The sequence below is a fragment of the Centroberyx gerrardi genome, chromosome 13 (genome assembly GCF_048128805.1).
Source record: "Centroberyx gerrardi isolate f3 chromosome 13, fCenGer3.hap1.cur.20231027, whole genome shotgun sequence".
Classification (NCBI taxonomy): Eukaryota; Metazoa; Chordata; class Actinopteri; order Beryciformes; family Berycidae; genus Centroberyx; species Centroberyx gerrardi.
Window position 1 is genome coordinate 17,674,942 of NC_136009.1, and position 18,796 is coordinate 17,693,737.

The window sequence follows — 18,796 nt, forward strand, 5'->3', positions numbered from 1 at the left end:
GTTCTTTTCTTCCTCTTCTCTCAGATTCTTTCATTGTGCAATATTTCAAAAAGATTGGTTGAGATTAAAGAATTTCTCATGTTACTGTGAACCCCCTCCGACCGCTTCAAGGACCCAGAACCCCACATTTGGAACCACTGCTTTAGGAGACAGTGACTTGGATGAGGTGGGTTATTGTCTTCTTTTTACTGTGACCTCTTATTCGATTTGTCGAATTGTATGTGAAACCTAAGAGAAAGGCCACGATCATGTTTTTGACTTCTGTAATGCCACCTTCTAGATTAAGATTATGAAATGGCGCCTACCCTTTCAGATATGTGCACTAAGACTTAATTGCACAAGGTAATGGGCTGATGAGAATGGGGGATTAGTGTAATGTCTCCAATACAAACACAGCTGAAGCTGAGATTTGGGCCCGACTTCCCGTTCTCGACAGAGTAACCAAAGCAAACCACAAAAGAAGGTCATCTGGTTTACATGCTTCTGATGTTAAATGTGGAAATGTCATATGACAGCGAGCACCAGAGTTCAACTGGATTACATGTACATTTTAGGTCACACTCTTACCCAGAGCGATTCACAAGGAATGACCAGGTAAGGTTTAGGTGACGCACATTCTCAAGGACACTTTGACAGGACACACGGATCTGAGCCTATCAACACAAGGAAGTGCAACTGATTTAGGAAAGTCCCAGAGTGCCTCATTTACTAATTTACATTTTAATGTAAAACAGTGACACTTTGCTGTTGGCTGATGAAACAGTCAATCCACATCTCAAGGCTACAATGGATTCCTAACCAGTATACGTTGAAATAAAATGATTGATTCTGTCTAATAGTGTCTATGTTATTGAATGATATATACTGTAGCTAAACTTCGACCAGCACTTGTGGAGTTTTGTCAATACAGAATGGTTGAGGGGAAAATATCATATGACAGTAGCCATAACACATAGAATCAGAAATAGGGGCAGCAGTATAGCGATTCAAAACCTATACAAATATGCATATTTAACCTTACGTTTAACCTTCTGTAAAGGTTAAACCTACCTAATAAAAGACATTTCATGTCATGAGGATATTGGTTCTTAGAATAGAAACAAGGAAACAGTTAATGTGGTAAAAATATAATTAGTATTATTGCTTCATAAATGAGTGCCAACCCCAATTTCTTTCTACTTGGTGTGTGTTGCTTAACAACAGCAGGGAGAAAAGGTATTCAGCTGACTGCATGACAGGTCCATGGTTGACTGTTGGCTTTTATGACTGTTACCTGAGGAGTTGGCAGGCTGACTGATTTAGAGTGGCACTCCTTAAAATCCTTATTTACTCTGCAATTACTAGGCAAATGCTAAGCATGGAGAAGCAGGGTAAAGAATGAGAGAGTGAGAGAGGGGGGAAGGAAAGATAGATTTGGCCAAGTAGAAATTGAAAGAGGGAGTGGGAGAGAACAAAAAAAAAAAAAAAAAAGAACACAGAAAGAATAATGAGAAAGAAATATTGAAGGGGAGATGTGGTCTGGGGGAGAGAAAGCAGCATAATCCTTTGCTCCAAAGTCTGTCCTAGAATAATTGGGCCCTCTGTAGAACAAACAGATGTAGCTTATATTTTGGCATGCACTTCTGCTACACTGTAGCTTTCTACCCCCAGAGAAATGCTTTAATAAATTCAAATATTGTTCCCTTTTCAACCATCAAAATGCTCAACTGCTCTGCTGCTCTGGCCACCAGCTGTTCAGAGACATGAGATTTGTGTTTTAATATGCCTCTTTTTTTTTTAGATGGTTTCAAAGTAGAGAGAGACAGGAAAGACTGGGAGAGAGAGGGGATGACAAAGGTCCCGGGACGGATTCAAACCCAGGACATCACATTTACATCGGAGCCACCCCGCCCCATGCCTCTACACAAATAACATTTGTAAAGAGTGCGCTGCATTGGTCACTGCACCACTAATGCAAGAGAGATGTAACAGATTCATTCACATTCAAGTTCATTTAAAATCAATAAGGCACCTTACTGTACAGTGGCATCCAACCCCTTTGGTCCTCTCTCCCGCCCTTCTTCTGTCCCACCCTCTCTCCCTTTGTCCTGGGAGTGGACCAAACGCTCCTTCTATTTTGGGAGTGCGGCGAAGCTTTTCAAGGTATACGATGTGGAGTAAATTAGAATGACAAGGACATGGAGACACGGAGGGCCCCCCTCCTTCGTCATCTCGCCCTTGCTCCCGCTCTCCCTTCCCTCCACTTTTGCAACCTCCCTTTGCACCGGTCAATTATTGCAGCCAAAGAGGCTTTTAAGGATCTATCGCAAGACCAGAATGTGCATCAACTGGAAGGCCAATTACCAGGACGCTATCAAAAGTCCCTTCTCTCCCATTCTCTCTCCTGTCCCCCCTTGCAGCTTGCTAGATTATCGCTCCTTTAAAGCTTCGCTGTACAGAGAGAAGGTCACACTCAACAGAGGGGATTCATCTTCATGAACATTATGGACTGTATGGACACTAACTGCAGTGATGGGTGAGACTGCAGTGAAGGCATGTTATCAAAACCCCCTCCTCTACTCTCCTGTGTCTTTATCAGTAAAATCCCATGAAAATAATTTAGCTGGTCCACTTAAATAAAAATGAAAGAGAGTTCACTTCAAGGGTACACATGCCAGTAATTGCTCTGTAGTGAGAAGCGTACATCCAAAGAATGCCATTCAGTTTAATAAATGTTAGTAGGTCACTGCAACAATTGCTTCTCTTTAAAGCTTCTTGCGGTTGGATGCTTCCCTCAGCTTCCCTCAGAATTAAAGCGAAACAGCTCTTTGATCAGATATGTCTGGTTGTTAGTGATGACACAACTGAGGGAACACTAAAGATAACTGCCCGTTACAACATTGAACTTGCTGTGTACCAGCAAGAGCTGTTATTACTTCCTAGAAATGGAGCCGAGGCCAAAACAAACCAGACTGGCTTACCCTTAAGGTGAGCAGACTCTGCTAATGTTCCATGTAATAGACCTGCATTTCCTGTATTGCTGCGGTGCAATGGCCTTTGCCATTTCTTGTGAGCTCCTCTGTTTAGTACATACCTTGAAAACAAGCTCTCTGACCTGCAGGGGATCCTCCACAAACATGACCCACACTAACAACAAGCTTTCAAGGCGTTCAAATGGTACCTGAAGGACTTGGAGTCAAATCTTGCCATTTCTTGAGAGGCCTAGTTTATAGACATTCTGGACACTGTAGCATCATTGTAGAATTGTACACAGTCAACCCAGACGATTATTAATGTATGACAGCCAGTACAGGGCAGTGGTTGGAAGTTAAAGACTTACTGAGGACATAGAGAGACAGGGTGATCCCTGCCAAGCAGAAGCCCTCAAAGAAGCGCAGGGTGCTGAACATGGGAACGTTGACGGAGAAGGCCACAGTCAGGCCAAACACCAGCATGAACAGCACCGAGATGATCAGCACTGGGTGGCGGCCAAACCTATAGAGGGAGTAAGACAGAAATTCACTTTTTGACTTTGTAAAACATGGGTCTTTTGATTAAGGTATTTTATCCCTCTTAGCACAGAAAGACCATAATTTGTATTTTACCTTGGATTATAGGCACACTCAATGTACTTGTACTGTCTTACCAGTCAGCAAGGACTCCAAACACCAGGTATCCGAAGATGGATCCCACCAAGAGGGAGAACTTTGCAATGTGGACCTTCCACGCCGAGTCACACACCAGACTCCACTGCAGAGACAGATGAACACACATTTAAGCGTCAGTGTCAAACAGTTTCTGCTTTGCAAAAAATCTGGAAATTAAGCGTGAACATTATTTTCTGAGCATGAGGCCTTTTTATCCGTCACACTCCACTGGTTGTACACACAAAAACAGTTTGTCTAACTGGGTGATGGGACACTCCCCCCCTCTCAAAACACATTAGCACTCATATTATCATATGGAAAATCACGCTCAAGGTTTTGTTACGCTCATTTGCTAAGCTCACATAAACAGATGTTTTCAAGGAAGGGAAGAGTGAATGTCATAAATGCTTGTTGGGATTTGGACTATTTTGAACATCAACACGATATTCCCCCAAAGATTACCTTCCCTTAGTAAGGAATTATTTCACCTGCAATTTTGAGTAGATAATTCCAAAAGTGTAAACTGGTCTGATCACAAATTATCTGTCTATGAAAAGCAATCAGTTTATTAAAATGTGAAGTAGCTGCTTATTGATGAATTATTAGTCTTTAGAGTACTTATGGCTCAACGGTTTGCCGTTAAATGGTGCATCTAAATTATTAGCAAGCTTAGCACAAAAAAAACATGTGGTTAAGATATGATGCCTCCTGGTGAGGCTGTGCATATATTATTTATGTATATATGTCATATATTTTATATTATTATATTGCCAATAAAAAATTTCAATTCAATTCAATTCAGTCTTTCAAACCATTTGCAAATAATGTAATGCTGCAATTTAGAGAGTAACACTCAAATTGCTGTGCATATAGTCAGTAAGAATACAAAGTCAAAATGTGGGATTGGAGACATTTTCCTCCACTATAAAATATATTGACAGAGCTTCTAATACAGAATTTTGGAAGTCAATACAGCTTTTAAATGTAATGAAAGGCCACATAATGTTTCTTTATGTTCTAATTCGACCTGCATTTGCCTTTCAGTTGCACCTCAAAGAAGTGAAAACTTATCTTCCTCTGAAAGTCATCACAACCTTAGAGTCTGTGTATATGCCCATACTTCCTACAGTCAAAAATCCTGGATTGGGGCTATATACATAAGGCTTTTCAATTCAGTATGACTCTTCTACTGTGTGTTATGATGGTGCATTTAGCCACCTCCATCCTAATAAACTAAACTAAACTAAACCTCCGCCTCTCCTCACTCTCTTATACCTTCATCCTCTTGCCAGTGACTGAACCTCTCTTCACCAGCAGGATTCCCAGAATGCAAACAATGCTCTGTGTGTGTGTGTGTGTGTGTGTGTGTGTGCATCTGATTTGCATGAGTCAAGCATACCCTGATTTTTCCTCCACAGTAGTCAAGTATAATGACAAATACACCTAGCATACAGCACAAGCAGTCAACGTGGGAAGCTGCAGCAGTAAATTTAAAGCCCAGCAGATCGATACATGAAGTGCCGACTTTCCTAAAGAGTGTGTGCCCTGCTTGTGGGAACACACAACTCATTGCTCAAAAAAGCTACCCGAACCTACACGACCGAGATTAATATTATCAGTTAATCATCCGAGTTAAAAGGTAGCAGATCCTGAGGTGACAAAGAGATGAATTTCAGAGAGGAGGTGGTCATTAGGGGTCTTCCCAGCTACTTATGCCTGTCAGCTGTCTGTGGCGACATAAGGCAGGCAGACAGGGGCAGACGGGGGCGCGGAGGTCATAACAGGTGCGTAACACATGGGGAGGCTGATCAACTCCCTGGCCTGAACTCTGCACTGCCTCATCTAAACACCAAACCCTAAAACTATAAAACAAAGTTTCGCTGTCAATAAAAAATACACTTATTTCATGCAGCAGCTCTGCCTGACTGAGAACTCCTCCTCACCTTGAAATACAAACTCTTGGTCGCTCCTACAGTTCTCTAACCTCCTATAACCTCTACCATAGTGACCTGTTCAGAATGGAACGCTCCAGGATTACCCAGAGCCACCCAGCCATCACATGATCCAGGCATGCCACTCATTCATGGTTTCAGTATCGATGTCAGCAGAGAAACAGACAGACGGAGGGAGGCAAACAAGTTCCTGTTGCGCAATTCCACCAAGCTAAACAAGGGCGTTTAAAAATGAAGCTGCCCTCCTGTGGGACTGTGAGAAGTGAAACTCTGAGTGTGCATTTGTAGGGGGACTGGGACTGCAAGGCTGGATAATGATTTGATGACTAAGCGGAACAGAAATCTGCGAGTGACCACAGACAGATGACCAGTGTTGTAAAATACCAATACAAATCAGCATTCTCAGGGCATATGCGTGAGACAAAGCAGCCACATCGAACAGCTGATAGCTTGGTAATAGTGTTGCTAAAATGTGTAGGCCAATGGGCAGAGCATGGCGCTTCACTGTCTGTTAGATTTTTATTCCCACGCTAAAAATGTATTCACTTATCAAGGCACTTTATTTGCAAGCATGCCAAATAGCATGTATTATTCACCAGCTCTCTTTCCAATCCAATTCTCTGATTCAACTCAATATACAATTATAAATGCACACCCAAACTGCTAGTTAGTACAAATGGAGAAATATGGGCAGAGTTACAGCTACAACAGAGCAGAGGAAATGCTACAAATTGTGGGCCAATCTCAGCACGAGTCAAAGCCATGTAGCTACAGTCTTCTATGCCCTAGTGCTTTCTGTTGGTTGCTCCCTTGCTATTGTCTTGCTCATTTAGGGGAACTGAATAGAAGTCACTGTGCAGAGTAGACAATCGGGCAGACGCAATATTAATCTATTAGTTGACAGTCGGAGGACAAAGGCTCTACTGGTGACACTGTATGCGTGTGTGTGTGTGTGTGCACATGTCGCAAGTCTGCAAGACCGTTACACGCAACAAATGAAGGGCCAGGAGCCATGCAGTGAAACCCCTGGGGTGTTGGTCGGCCTGTCAAAAATGCCTCGCTTACTACAACAATGGTTACTCTGCACCAGTAAGTCTCATTAGCCTCGATGAAGACGCCTTCAACTACAGCTGCACACACTACTGCACTCGTTGAACTACAGCGTGGTGGTGGGGGGGGGGGTTGAAAGGAGAGAAGCGGGGGGGGGGAAGAGACAGAGAAGGGGGAAAGCAAAGTAGGAGGGAGGAGAGGGAGGAGAGGGAGGGGAAGCGGCAGGGTGGAGTGAAGAAAATTTGAAAAAACTACGAGGAGGAATAAATAATATAAAGGGGGGAAAGAACATACAAAGAGACGGAGAGAAATGATGAGAACAGGGAGGAAATGAGAGGAAAAGATAATGGGCTAAAGAGAGGGATAAAGGGGGACGCTTGAAAGCAATTGTGAGGAGAGGGTGGAAGGCACGTGGAGAGACTGCTGCATAGTTACTGCCTAGCAACAGACCATCACCCTGGTTATCAGTCTCTTTCTAATTCCAAGTGTAAGTTTTAGCACCATTGCCTCATCCCTCGGTTGGGAACATACATTGTGGTGGTAGGTGAGGGTGAGAGAGAAGAATGACAGCACTGTAGGAAGGAGGGAGAGTAAGGGAGAACAAGACAGATGCATCCATGCCACGCATTATCCACATTCCATTGCAGTTTCTCTTGAATTAAAGGAGAAGTCAGAAAGGGGAAAAGAATACTCCAATATGTAACTGATATTGATATTGCAGATGTGGCCTATGCGACTTTCCTGAGAACTAGTTGATATTATCTAGGCGTGGCGATGTTTCAAATAGCTGTCATACCACTACAGCGTCTATACTACACATCACAGCTGAGGAGATAAACTACAGCGTGTTTAACAAGATGGGTGACAGCAATTATGTTTTCCTGCAAAGAACAGTGAGGAATGGTGAAACACAAGACCTTCAAGAAGATCTATCCATTCCTTCATTGCCTCCTTTTTTGACAGTTAATAATGAACCATATAACTAAATGCCACTGCCACCAATAATGATTTGAAGTGGAAGACAGATGATACGTATTGGCAACCCGCCATCGCTCCTAGAACCTGCATTCCATCACTTAATCCTAAAAACAACCCCCTACCACAGCCAAAGGTCCGACACCACACACTATGTTCACTCCTCCCTGTTCACTTATCAGAAACAAGGCTGCAGCACACACACTGTTACACACACATACAGCCTCCACAGCGTTTTATCTTTTGGTCGCACAAGTATCTTTCTTCCCAGCTGACGCTGTGAGTGGCTGTCATTGTGTGCTGACTGGGCATCTGCAGTGGGGTCATCCCCTCTCAACAGCTGAGACGGTTTCCAACTGTCACACACTGATCCAGGGTCTGTGGAAGGAGCCGACCAGCTGGGTAAACAGTATGAAGGGACACAGAGCAGAGAGGCCTCGATGGGTGTTAAACTACAGTATCGTCTTGCAGATCTATGGGTGTGCAAGCTCCACTACAGTGATATTGGGACTGGGTGTTCCCGCCAATGTCCTTTTTACAACATATCTTGTTGGAAAGTGTACATTTTCAGTACAAGACTTGCTTATCACTACCAGACAATACCGTGACCTACTTTCTTAGAGAAATGATAAAATAGAATGGCATAGTACAATGCATACAATGGCTTAGAGTAGATATTGCAGAATTCTGTGTTGTAGATCAAAAATAGCTTGTTTGTATGATGGTGTCACATAGTTTTGTAGTAGTGCAAACTTCATTCTACAGTGGAATATTACAATAGATTCATTCTAAATTTAATTTTAAGATACTAAAATCATCATCCACCCCTGAGCGCCAAGTCTTTCCAATTAATATAAGGATCACACTATCATGAAGGATCATTGGAGGGGTTAATCTTCGGTTTGATGAGGTTTTCAAGCCACTTCTTCAGGCGGCGTGTGCAGCTGCCATCTATCTGAATGGGAGTGGAATAGGGTAGGGTGCAGAGAGACCCTATCTGTCTCCGAGTAATGATACATTCTCACTTCTACAGCTCAGCCCAATTAAGACAGGCCCTGAGGAGGGCTTGACTCAATTAGAATGGGTCTCCACATTAGCCACTTTGGATCCTCCACTACCTCCTCCTCCTCCTCCTCCTCTAAGCCCAGCTCCATCAAAGCCTTCCCTCAATGCTGCCCTGAGCAAACGGAGTGAGCAGAAATGTATTCCAATGCTATATTATTCTTCCTCCAGGAGACTAAACCTATGCACAGTGAAAACATCTAGCCATGTTATATATGTGTGTGTGTCAACGGCATGTGATATGGAGGGTTTACAGGGTTTTAAGGGGTTAAAGTTTGTTGTTTGTTGGTACATTTTGACAAAAAGACACTACCACATTTCCCCAGTGTTGGCACTCTGCTCCACTGTTGAGGGATAGAGTGTCACGGATAGCTACACCCAGTCATGTGGAGTTATGCCTATGCAATCCAAACATAGGGAGAAGTGCCAAGTCATCACTTCCTGCTATAGTGTCACATCCCGGTGCCTGTGCTGTGGCGGACAAGTGGCCTCGCGAGGGAGAGGGACGGCTTCCACCGAGGCCGTGTGAAAAGAGACAAGGAGGACGGCAAGTGGGAGAGTTGATTCTATTTCAGTTTGGGCTCCATCTCGGGAGTTGTCTGAATGCCCTCCGATTCCATTTCTCCTGAGGATGACCTTGTCAGGATGTGGAATGCTTAGGTCAGGGAAGGGCACAGACACGTTCACCAACTGCTCAGCCCTGTCACCAACTGATCTGCACTGGTGGTAGTGTCAACATGACATTCAGGATGTGTGCGTGTACAGGCAACACAAATATTAGTATCTACAGCTTACTAAGCCACTCAGTATGAGAGGATAGACAACAGTGCTTTAGTACTATAGCCTTTACATCTGATGTATCTACAACTGACTGATTTTTTCCCCCAGAGGGGAGCAATGTTTTTTGGACATTTTGTCATACCAAATATTGATCCACCCAATCGATTGCCCTTGAATATGACTCAATGTGTTTTTCAGTTGCAGGTGAAGAGTATTATGAATGGTCCAAGCTAAATAATGAGCACCATAAAGCTTGTCAACGCATGCACTCCCGCCCCCAAAATTACCCTGTAGACAGTAAATGAAATCATGACTCAAACTGTCCCTTGGCTCATGGTAAAATGAAATGCCGGAGCTACATTTTATTTGCTGGTCGTTTAAATATGGACATTATCAGTGATAAGCAGATGGGCTGTTGGCATCACAGTGGGCACAGGCTCAGCGTGGCACAACCCCCTCCTATAGCACAGAGAAGCTTCAAATCCAGGCATCAGATCAAACTCTTACTGCTAAGCTTTTTGATTATGGCATGCATGCCAAATTTGTTAGAGGCAAATATCCTTCAGAATAAAAAGGCATTTACAGTGCTCTGCAGTGGCGTATAAGTCTATTACAGCACGCATCAACAATATAGACCTTTGTAAGCAGCCATGCCAAGGCTGAGCATTAAAAGCCATTAAGGTAAAGGCAGGACAGTAAGATTTCTTTGTGAAGACAAAAATGAAGAAAATCATATTTCAGCTGCTGGGAGTTCATGAGAAATAGCATATGATTTTCAAGCACAACTTTCACTCAGGGATAATGAAACAGGGCTTAATATGGCATATTAATAAAAAGGGGAATGATAAAAGGGGAAGTGCCTTTAGGTTCCTTAAGTCTTAAGGCCATGTACCTTTTCTATGAAGACTCAGTGACAATTCATACACGATCACAGCAATATTAATAGGTCAAGTTTACGAGGAGAGCCTTGTGGATCAAAGTTTCATGCTCTTCCTCCCATATCAAAATAAAACTTGATATGGGCATGCAGCATCCACAATGGGAGAAGAGCTGACAGGTGTAATTAGATATAAAATCCCCCCTCCAGCTACCACACTGTGAAGCCCAACTATGATGACTGCAGACATACTGTAGCCAAGGCCTGGCCCAGACAGACAGGATTTAGAATATTACAGTGATTCCATAGGAGATTAAAAAAAATCCATACAGTAGCCTATGATAAGATTGAGTACCACAGACTTTTGGTTAGGGTTGTATTTGGGCAAGGTGATGCTTGGCGTACAATTGCGCCAATGACCTTTGCTCTAAAATCAAAAGGACCCGGCTTTATGTCTATTATGTCCATCATGACAACCGGCAAATTCCACCGTGGCCGTTTACCCGGCAATGCCAATGGTGGCGTCTCTCTGCGATAGGTCGCACCTTGTGTCAGCTGCTGCGATGACTCACGCCGTCCCCGACTGTCAGTGCGATACACGCTTTCACCTACACTGTTACACTCTCCCCCAGCCCTGCTTTCAAGTCCAAGATTATTCATAGGTGTGTGAATCCTAACAGATCCACAGACCTATGAATAGGGGATGGTCCAGTGTGGAAAAAGCCATGCCTTGAATTGAGTATTAGAGGCATCATCGCAACCTGAACCCTATCCAGAATGATATCAGAGGGATAGGATACAAACAGGCTGTCAACAGATAAATGAACACAATGCTGCTGCTAGTACAGTTTCAAAATAGACTGACTAGATTTCTCCCTGAACCTGTTATTCTTTAAACGGAGGATCTCTGGCATTGATCAGTGCCAGGATTTCTCCCACTTAGAACCGTGAATCGATCCAAATAAGATTAACCTATAGAGCGGTTAGGGTATCATAAAGGCATAACACAATCTGATAGAAAGGATGCCCATGCTCAATATGGACAGCTTACCTTGGTAACCACATTCTGCACGAGTCCCGTGTGCAGCTCGAATGTCCACTCCTTGCACATACATTGCATGGCCGTGTCATTGTGAGTGCCATAACTTCCATTGGGATAAATGAAAGCTTGGCGCGTGCTGCTATTATTTGGACCATGAAACAAAGAGGAATGACTTCTAGTCAAATTAGTCGTGTTTGCCAAAGGCTGAACACATGTGTTGTTTGGTTGGGCAAGAAGAAAATTATCAGAGTACTGGCTGAATCCAATAAATAACGCCGGAATCCATGTCAGGACGATCAGCTGTTTCTGGTACTTCCCAAATCCTCCGAGAAATGGCAAAACACAGCCGTCGATCCGTGTCAGCAGACTCGGCGACGTGGTTTCGGGGGACACGAACCCGTTCTCCGGTTGATGGTCCTCCGTTTCGAGCTGCACCACGGCCATCGCGGTTTCGCTCATAGATGCGTCTGTTGTAGCGCAGCCGGGGTTGGCAGTGCTACCCCCTGTCGACTCCACAATGCGTCAATGCCCCCCAGCTCCGGTGGTGAAAGCCGTGCGCAGTCAATCACTGGAATGGAAATAAGACGCACCTCTTTATTATCAGGAAGCACTTCACTGCTGTCTAGGGACGGCTGCCACCGAAAGCCTACTGCTGGACTGACAGCAGGCTCAGATTCATGGGAACAAAAGCAGGCTGCGGTGAATTTTTTGAATGGTGAAGAGACAGTTTTCTTCTCCTTCGCCTCGTCTGATTAGCTCTCATTACGTTTGTGTGGCTTTCGGTCAGCAGTGGAGGAGCCCTGCAGGAAGTGTTTCCTGAGGGCGCCACAAGTGCACACCTGTCCAAACAAATAGGCCCAGGGAATATCCCACGTCACAAACTTCAATAATTCTCTTCTGGAACCAGGCCTTCCACAAGTTAGAAATGACGTACGCGACTCGATAAATATGCAACGTTTATTCAAAAACATGATCTTCTCGAATACATAATGCAAGGTAGTTTACCTGCGCGTCCTGGGGGAGGAGGAACTAGCTCGGTCCCCACCCATTTCTGTAGCTCAGCGCTGTTAACTGAAGCAAATACAAAGCAAGTGGCCGTGCTGTAGATGCCAGCAAAGGTAAAGCTGGACAACACGTCAGCAAAGATCTCACAGGAGAAAATGGCTGTAAGTAGCTTTTCTCTGTGCAATAACTGGCATGGTGGGAGGCAGAATAATATTCAAATGAGGTTTGATCTTGAACAGAGTGTATCAAAATCATTTTCTCTCTTTATCCAGACTCCAAGCCTGTAAAGCCCCATACAGAATGGTGCTATAGTGTGTGAGCAAGAAGAAAAAGAAAGAGAATTAGCCTTGTCATAGTTTTTAGGCTTTATTATGCTCTGTTTTGTAGCCATTAGTCATAGGTTTTAGTTGATTTTCTTGAATGAATTACATTAAAATGATTAGGTTTGCTCATATTTTTGTGGTTGTGTAGGCTCATGTATAAGTGTGAGTTGTCAGCATTTGAACACCATAATCATTGCTTTATATGGTTTTATGAGAAAACCAATGCAGATCCACCAGCTTGTTAAACTATGATAGGCTACTGTAGTATACCTAACCATGTGACAGACTCCCACTGCACCTCTCTGCCTCTGTTGAGCAATGCCCCACCCTCCTGGCCACAGTGTGCTATTACATATATATTTATTGAATCAAGGGATTGAATGCTGTATCATCTAGTTTTTAAATCACCGTCTATCTGCTCAGAGATCTGGCAGTAGGCTAAAGACAATTTTTTTTTGAGTATTTGAGAGTGAGATGCTTTTAAACATTATGAAAGAAAATACAATTGCAGCGCGATAGAGAGGAGATGAAACCTCTTGATATATGACCCCAGCTTATTTGACATTTGACCAGACACATTAGATCAATAAGAGTGGCTATAACCCCCAGCTATCAGTCATTATTGTAGCATGCAATAAATAATACGTGAGATCCCGAGAAGCCCACGGTAGGATGATTGAAAGCTGCTTGACAGGACTGCAGTGTGTTGTTGTGTTTTGTTACACACTGCTGACCTCTGCTGGCAGACCTCTGCAACAACGTTACTTTCTTCTAGTCACTGTAACATCTGCGGTCTTTACCTATCCTCTAGCAATAATCATACAACATAAATAGTTATTTTTTGTGTATCGCAAATAAATAATAATAAACAAAAAATATAAAAATAAAGTTATTTATTGTAATGAAATAATGGATACTGGGGAGATACAAATCTATTGAGGGATAATGGGGGATTCAAATATAGTGGACATTAAATTATCTTAAACTGTTACAAGTAGATTTAGATTTTCCTCATACTGAATGGTGTTAATGAAGCTGTTATAAATGCTTATTGTTCATTTATGAATGAGTTATGCGACATATAATGAATCAGTTATGAATGTCTTTTAAATTTGAATGTAAAATCAGTTCTACTAATTGTTTAAAAAGTAATAATTAAATGATAAGTAGAATTGCATCCTTTTGACATCCCTTTTGTTCAGACAGTGCATAAATCTTTCAGTGTGTGCAGAGTATATCACATGGATGCCTGCCAACAGAAACCGGTCGACCATTGGACCGTCACACTATCTCACTGTGCGGTTTGTTATCATTCAAACCTGCTTGTTTCCCTCCCTAGCAACCAGTTCAGGTGTGTCGAGGATCCGCCCCTGTAGCTGCATGAGTCAACTTGTGTGTGTGTGCATGTGTGTGTCTGTATGTCTGTCTGTCTGTTCCTCTGTCATAAACTGTCTGGTTACACATAAGAGCAGTGAAATTCCTGCTAATGTGCTGTAAAACCCCTTAGGGTGTGTCCTGCATGGCTTTCACTCTGCAGTGTGTCATTCAAAACTTCTCTGCTGGGAAAAATCGACGTATTTTCTGAATTGTCACAACTCAGTGACAATAACAGTATCATCTCACATTTCCCTTTTCAAATTCAACCAAATTTGATCAATTATTGCACTGTGAGCAAAATTAGCACAGTTTTACTTGTCTGGGTAAAGGTAGCAACTAACAGAAAACCGCTCAACTTCTTTGTAAGCAATGAGTCATGTTTTCAGATATCAGTGCATATCCGTATTCATTTTTCCCACCGGTTGCCGACAGATTTAGACTGTGTCCTATTGTTATAGAAACACCACACCCTTCCAGGTGAGTTTCTGAGAGAGCATTTAACAATATGCTGTTATACTGATGTGTTCAGGTGCATATTGGATTCAAAGTCCAAGTGATAGTGAAAAGTTGCATGATTTATTACTTTGATAGGGAATGACAACAATGGATTTGTGGCCAATGTACATATAGGCCTAGTGTGTGTGCTATTACACAAAGACACACATACACAAACATGCTGATGCAAGCATTTTATCCCATTTAAGAGCCATGTTTTGTCCATCTTGCAAATTATGCAAATACTGTAGTAGGAAAGATTGCAAACAAATAGCGGTTCTTTGGCTCATAACCACGGGAGAACCGCTTCTGATCCTGCAGAATGTTACATAATCTTTTTTTCCCAGTACTATCCTGGCATAACACTATACAGAACCAAATGGATCTTCATTACTAAAAAACAAAAATCTAGTTAATTGAAAAATATGGAAGTGAAGAGGAGTTTTATATGGAATGAGATTCATTATAGGACTATCAATGTATCCTGAAATAGCAGTGAAGAACCATTTAGGGGTTCATATTCAATATGGTTCTGTGAAGCTGTGGAACCTCTGAGGAACCATCTTCTGTCAGAGTGGAACTAACAAATACCTGAGTAAGTCATCAGTGAGGGAAACTCAGATCAGCACAAGCTAGACATGAATACGTGAGATAACGTCAATTGTCTAAGCAATTAATAAACCAGATGGCTGTCGTTTTTTTCACACTGCCTCAGGAATGATGTCACTGTCTGCCCCTGTCGGGAAGTCATATCATCTGTTTGTTTCCAGGTGTCTGCCAGCTGCAGTGTTTGCTCATAGCTACTGTGATTCAATAAACAATATACATAACATAATCCAAACCTTGCCTTGCTTTTCTTTTTTTTGCTATTATTGTATTTATTATGCCTATTAAGTCAGAGTTTGGGGTGTTGTCTCTTTAAGGTTTTGTGTTATTTTCTCATGTCATTATTGTTGTGATATGGGTACAACGTGTGTGTGTGTGACAAACTGACCTTTGCGTTTAATCTCTTCTTCGTACACAAACCAGGAAATGTAGCAGCCACACACATTGGATACACACAGTATTTCAGAGAGGAAAGCAAACATTAACAAGGTTAATTATTTACTCTCAAGCTGGAGAGACAGTGACTGGAGCTTTTATTTTTTTGAAAGATAAGCCCTCATTACCTCCTCAAAATGCCCAGTGTACCACTGGATGGATTATACAGAGTGGAAGTAGGGAAAAGACGATTTTGCTCAGTTGGCTAATGTAAAGCACATATAGGCAAGAGGTGAAAGCAAATAAGCCAGAGGGTGGCTGCCCCACTGCATGAAGACAGAAGAGCAGAACAAACTTAGACACGGTCTAATAAAGCCTCACAATATGATGAAAGTAATGACAGATTTGCCAAAGTGACCCAACCCTACTGTGCCACACCTAATGGTGACTGGTGACACCTGAGTCTGCCAGAAAGATCCCACACAGCAGTTCCAGTTACCACAAATCAATCAGAGATTAACTATCTTGATGTAACTGTACATCTGTGAAGCATCATCTCATGATGCCAAACCCATTCTGTGGAAAAGCTTAAATGAGTCCAATCTTGCTTCACACTATCATTATGCAGCAACGTTCACTGTCCCACTGTTCAGTCCATTTCCTCAGGGTGGGACCTGTTGTTGGACTGGTGTTTAGATCGTTGTGCATGTTCAGTCTTGCTGTGTGGGGTTTGTTTGGAGAGAAAGGATTATAGTGTATTAAAGGAAAAAAAAAAAAAAAAGCAAACCCCCTTGAACTGAGTGGGAAAAGATTTAGGGCGAGTCTTTGGGTGGGTGCGTTTAGTGTGTGACTTGTCTTTCATGCAATTGTGGTTATAGCTAATTATAACGTTATCACACATTTGGAAGTGAACATCATTAGAAGGTGCACAGAATACTCAAACCGTGCCAAGTTTCAAACACGTGCATTCAACTAGAATAAATACAAGGAGCAAAAGAATAGTAATGCTTAAAGGTATGGAGATTCCAGTTTAGGGCGTTGGTTGCGAATAGCTGTTTGGGTTGAATGCTCTACTCACTCTCTCTCTCTCTCTCTCTCTCTCTCTCTCTCTCTCTCTCTCTCTCTCTCTCTCTCTGTCTCCCCTCTCTTGTCACTGCTGCGTGCTGGACTGCATTAGTTGGGAGTGCAATGTTTGGCTCGGGGCTAAAACACCAGAGGGCAGAATATGTCCATCAGGAAAGTCCACTATAATTCCTGCTTTCAATCAAGAAAGGCTGACCAGCTATTATCCTGAAACCAGCCTGAAAGACTTTATTGTGATATAACAAATTTCTAAATACCAATGTAATTAGTTTGCTTCTTTTCATGTGTCTCTCTCTTTTCCTCACTAGGTTCCTCTGTCTGTCTGTCTTTCTCTCTCTCTTTCTCTTGCTCTCTTTCTCACTGCCACTGCCCACACAAACACTCAAACTCACACACATTATTTGTTCGTAAATCAGTCGTTTTCCCAAACGCATTTTTTAAAAAACCTGCTTCTGACTAACACTAGGTGTGTGTGTGTGACCCTCCCTAGTCCTTTCACTTTTCAAGGCTGAGACACGCCTACCTGTGATGTGTTGTGTGTGTATTTGTGTGTATTTGTGTGTGTGTGTGTGTGTGTGTGTGTTTGAGAAAGAGAGAAAGAGAGAGGAGAAGGGAGGAAAGAGAGAGAGGGTGAAAGATAGAAAATGTAAATTAAAAAAGAATAGAACTCAAAGCAAACAGGAGCCTTTGCATCTTTACATTTACATAACTCTTTCTGTCTCTTGGTGTTCAGATACAGGCAGGAAACAACAAAACACTGAACACTGAACACTGAACACTGACACTCTCACTTAACTCCTTTTGACCTCAAGAATGTTGAACCCGGCATGAGAAATTCTTTACGCAATTGCTGTTCATCTCTACTCACTCCAGTGGGATTTAGACACGTTGGCTACTGTGTCCCCCAACTTGCCAACATCAAATCTAGACTAAATGAGTCAAATTTGATGTTGTAATTGATATCGCTATAATGAAAAGCAAACTGCAAGCAAAAATAAATGTATTTAAATGTATTTCTAAATAGAATCTCATCTTAAAAGCACTGAACCAATGCTCCATCAAGCCAGGGGTTCTCAAAGTGGGATTCAGGGACCCCCAGGGGTCCATCAGAGGGTTCCAGGGGGTCCTCAGCAAAATGAGGAATAGCTTAGTTTCTCAATAATTAAATTGACTAGAATTTATCCCAATTAAAGAATGTATAACAACGACTATTCCAAATAGGTGTCACTCTCACCACCATTATCTCCCCACTTCACTGTCGACAGCTTTACAATTCAATACTAAATCAAGAACAACAAAAATCTTTCCATGGAGGGAACTTTGGGACAAAATCTTATCAAATCTTATTTTATGCAGGCTGTATCTATTTGTGTCTATTTGGGGGTTCGTGACATGAAAAGCCCTGCTGTAAACTGTGTGTGTCTGTGCAACAGAGTTTGGTGAACTACTTCCAGGTAGGCCTACCTCACTCAGATTACTTATTATAGTAACAGGTAATTTAACGCATTAGTTTCCAGTTCTTGTAATCCGCTATCAGATAGATCTACTTTTTCGGAATGCCATAGCCTTGAATTGAATTTAAAACAACGTCTGACAGCACACTTGGCAGCACAAGAAATAGGCTATTTGGGCATGTTTTGGGGTATTTTGTTACATAACTAGTTAGGCTACTTTCTGAATGTAAATAGCTAAGTAAAGTACAGTTACTTTAAAGAGTGTTTCAACACTGCCTATGTCTAACAATTTGTCACACCAAATTGACCAAATAATAATATATTGTCAGTCATCAGTAAATTCCTCCATTTGTCCCCAGAAAGTGGAGCAATCAAAAAAAAAAAGTTTTGGTGGCACATTAACGATTAATAGTAAGTAAGTAAGTAAGTAAGGCTTTATTTATACAGCACTTTTTAAAACACATAGTTACAAAGTGCTTCACACACACGCACACACACGAAAAATATAAACGAATAAATAAATAAAGCAAAATGAATTACAATATAAAACACAGCACAATGAGAAACAGACCAAAGTAGAACGAACAAAAACATACGACAGGGATAGAGATCTATCTAGGCTTGCCTATAAAGATGGGTTTTAAGAAGCCGCTTAAAACAGTCCAAAGATTCAGCAAATCTGACAGATTGGGGAAGTTGATTCCAGAGGGTTGG

The 18,796-nt window shown here is 42.2% G+C and overlaps 1 protein-coding gene across 1 annotated transcript in view; it reads right to left on the reverse strand.

Annotated features, from left to right (window-relative positions):
* LOC139925590 (solute carrier family 22 member 23-like) overlaps positions 1 to 12,172 on the reverse strand; it is a 30,923-nt gene extending 18,751 nt beyond the window's left edge. Inside the window, exons 1-3 of the mRNA XM_071917030.2 lie at positions 11,374 to 12,172; positions 3,626 to 3,729; positions 3,320 to 3,474 (exon numbers count right to left, since the gene is read on the reverse strand). Coding sequence (XP_071773131.2) covers positions 3,320 to 3,474; positions 3,626 to 3,729; positions 11,374 to 11,823 — 709 coding nt within the window. The 5' untranslated portion in view covers positions 11,824 to 12,172. The remainder of the gene's footprint in view (positions 1 to 3,319; positions 3,475 to 3,625; positions 3,730 to 11,373) is intronic.
* Between the last annotated feature and the right edge of the window lie 6,624 nt (positions 12,173 to 18,796).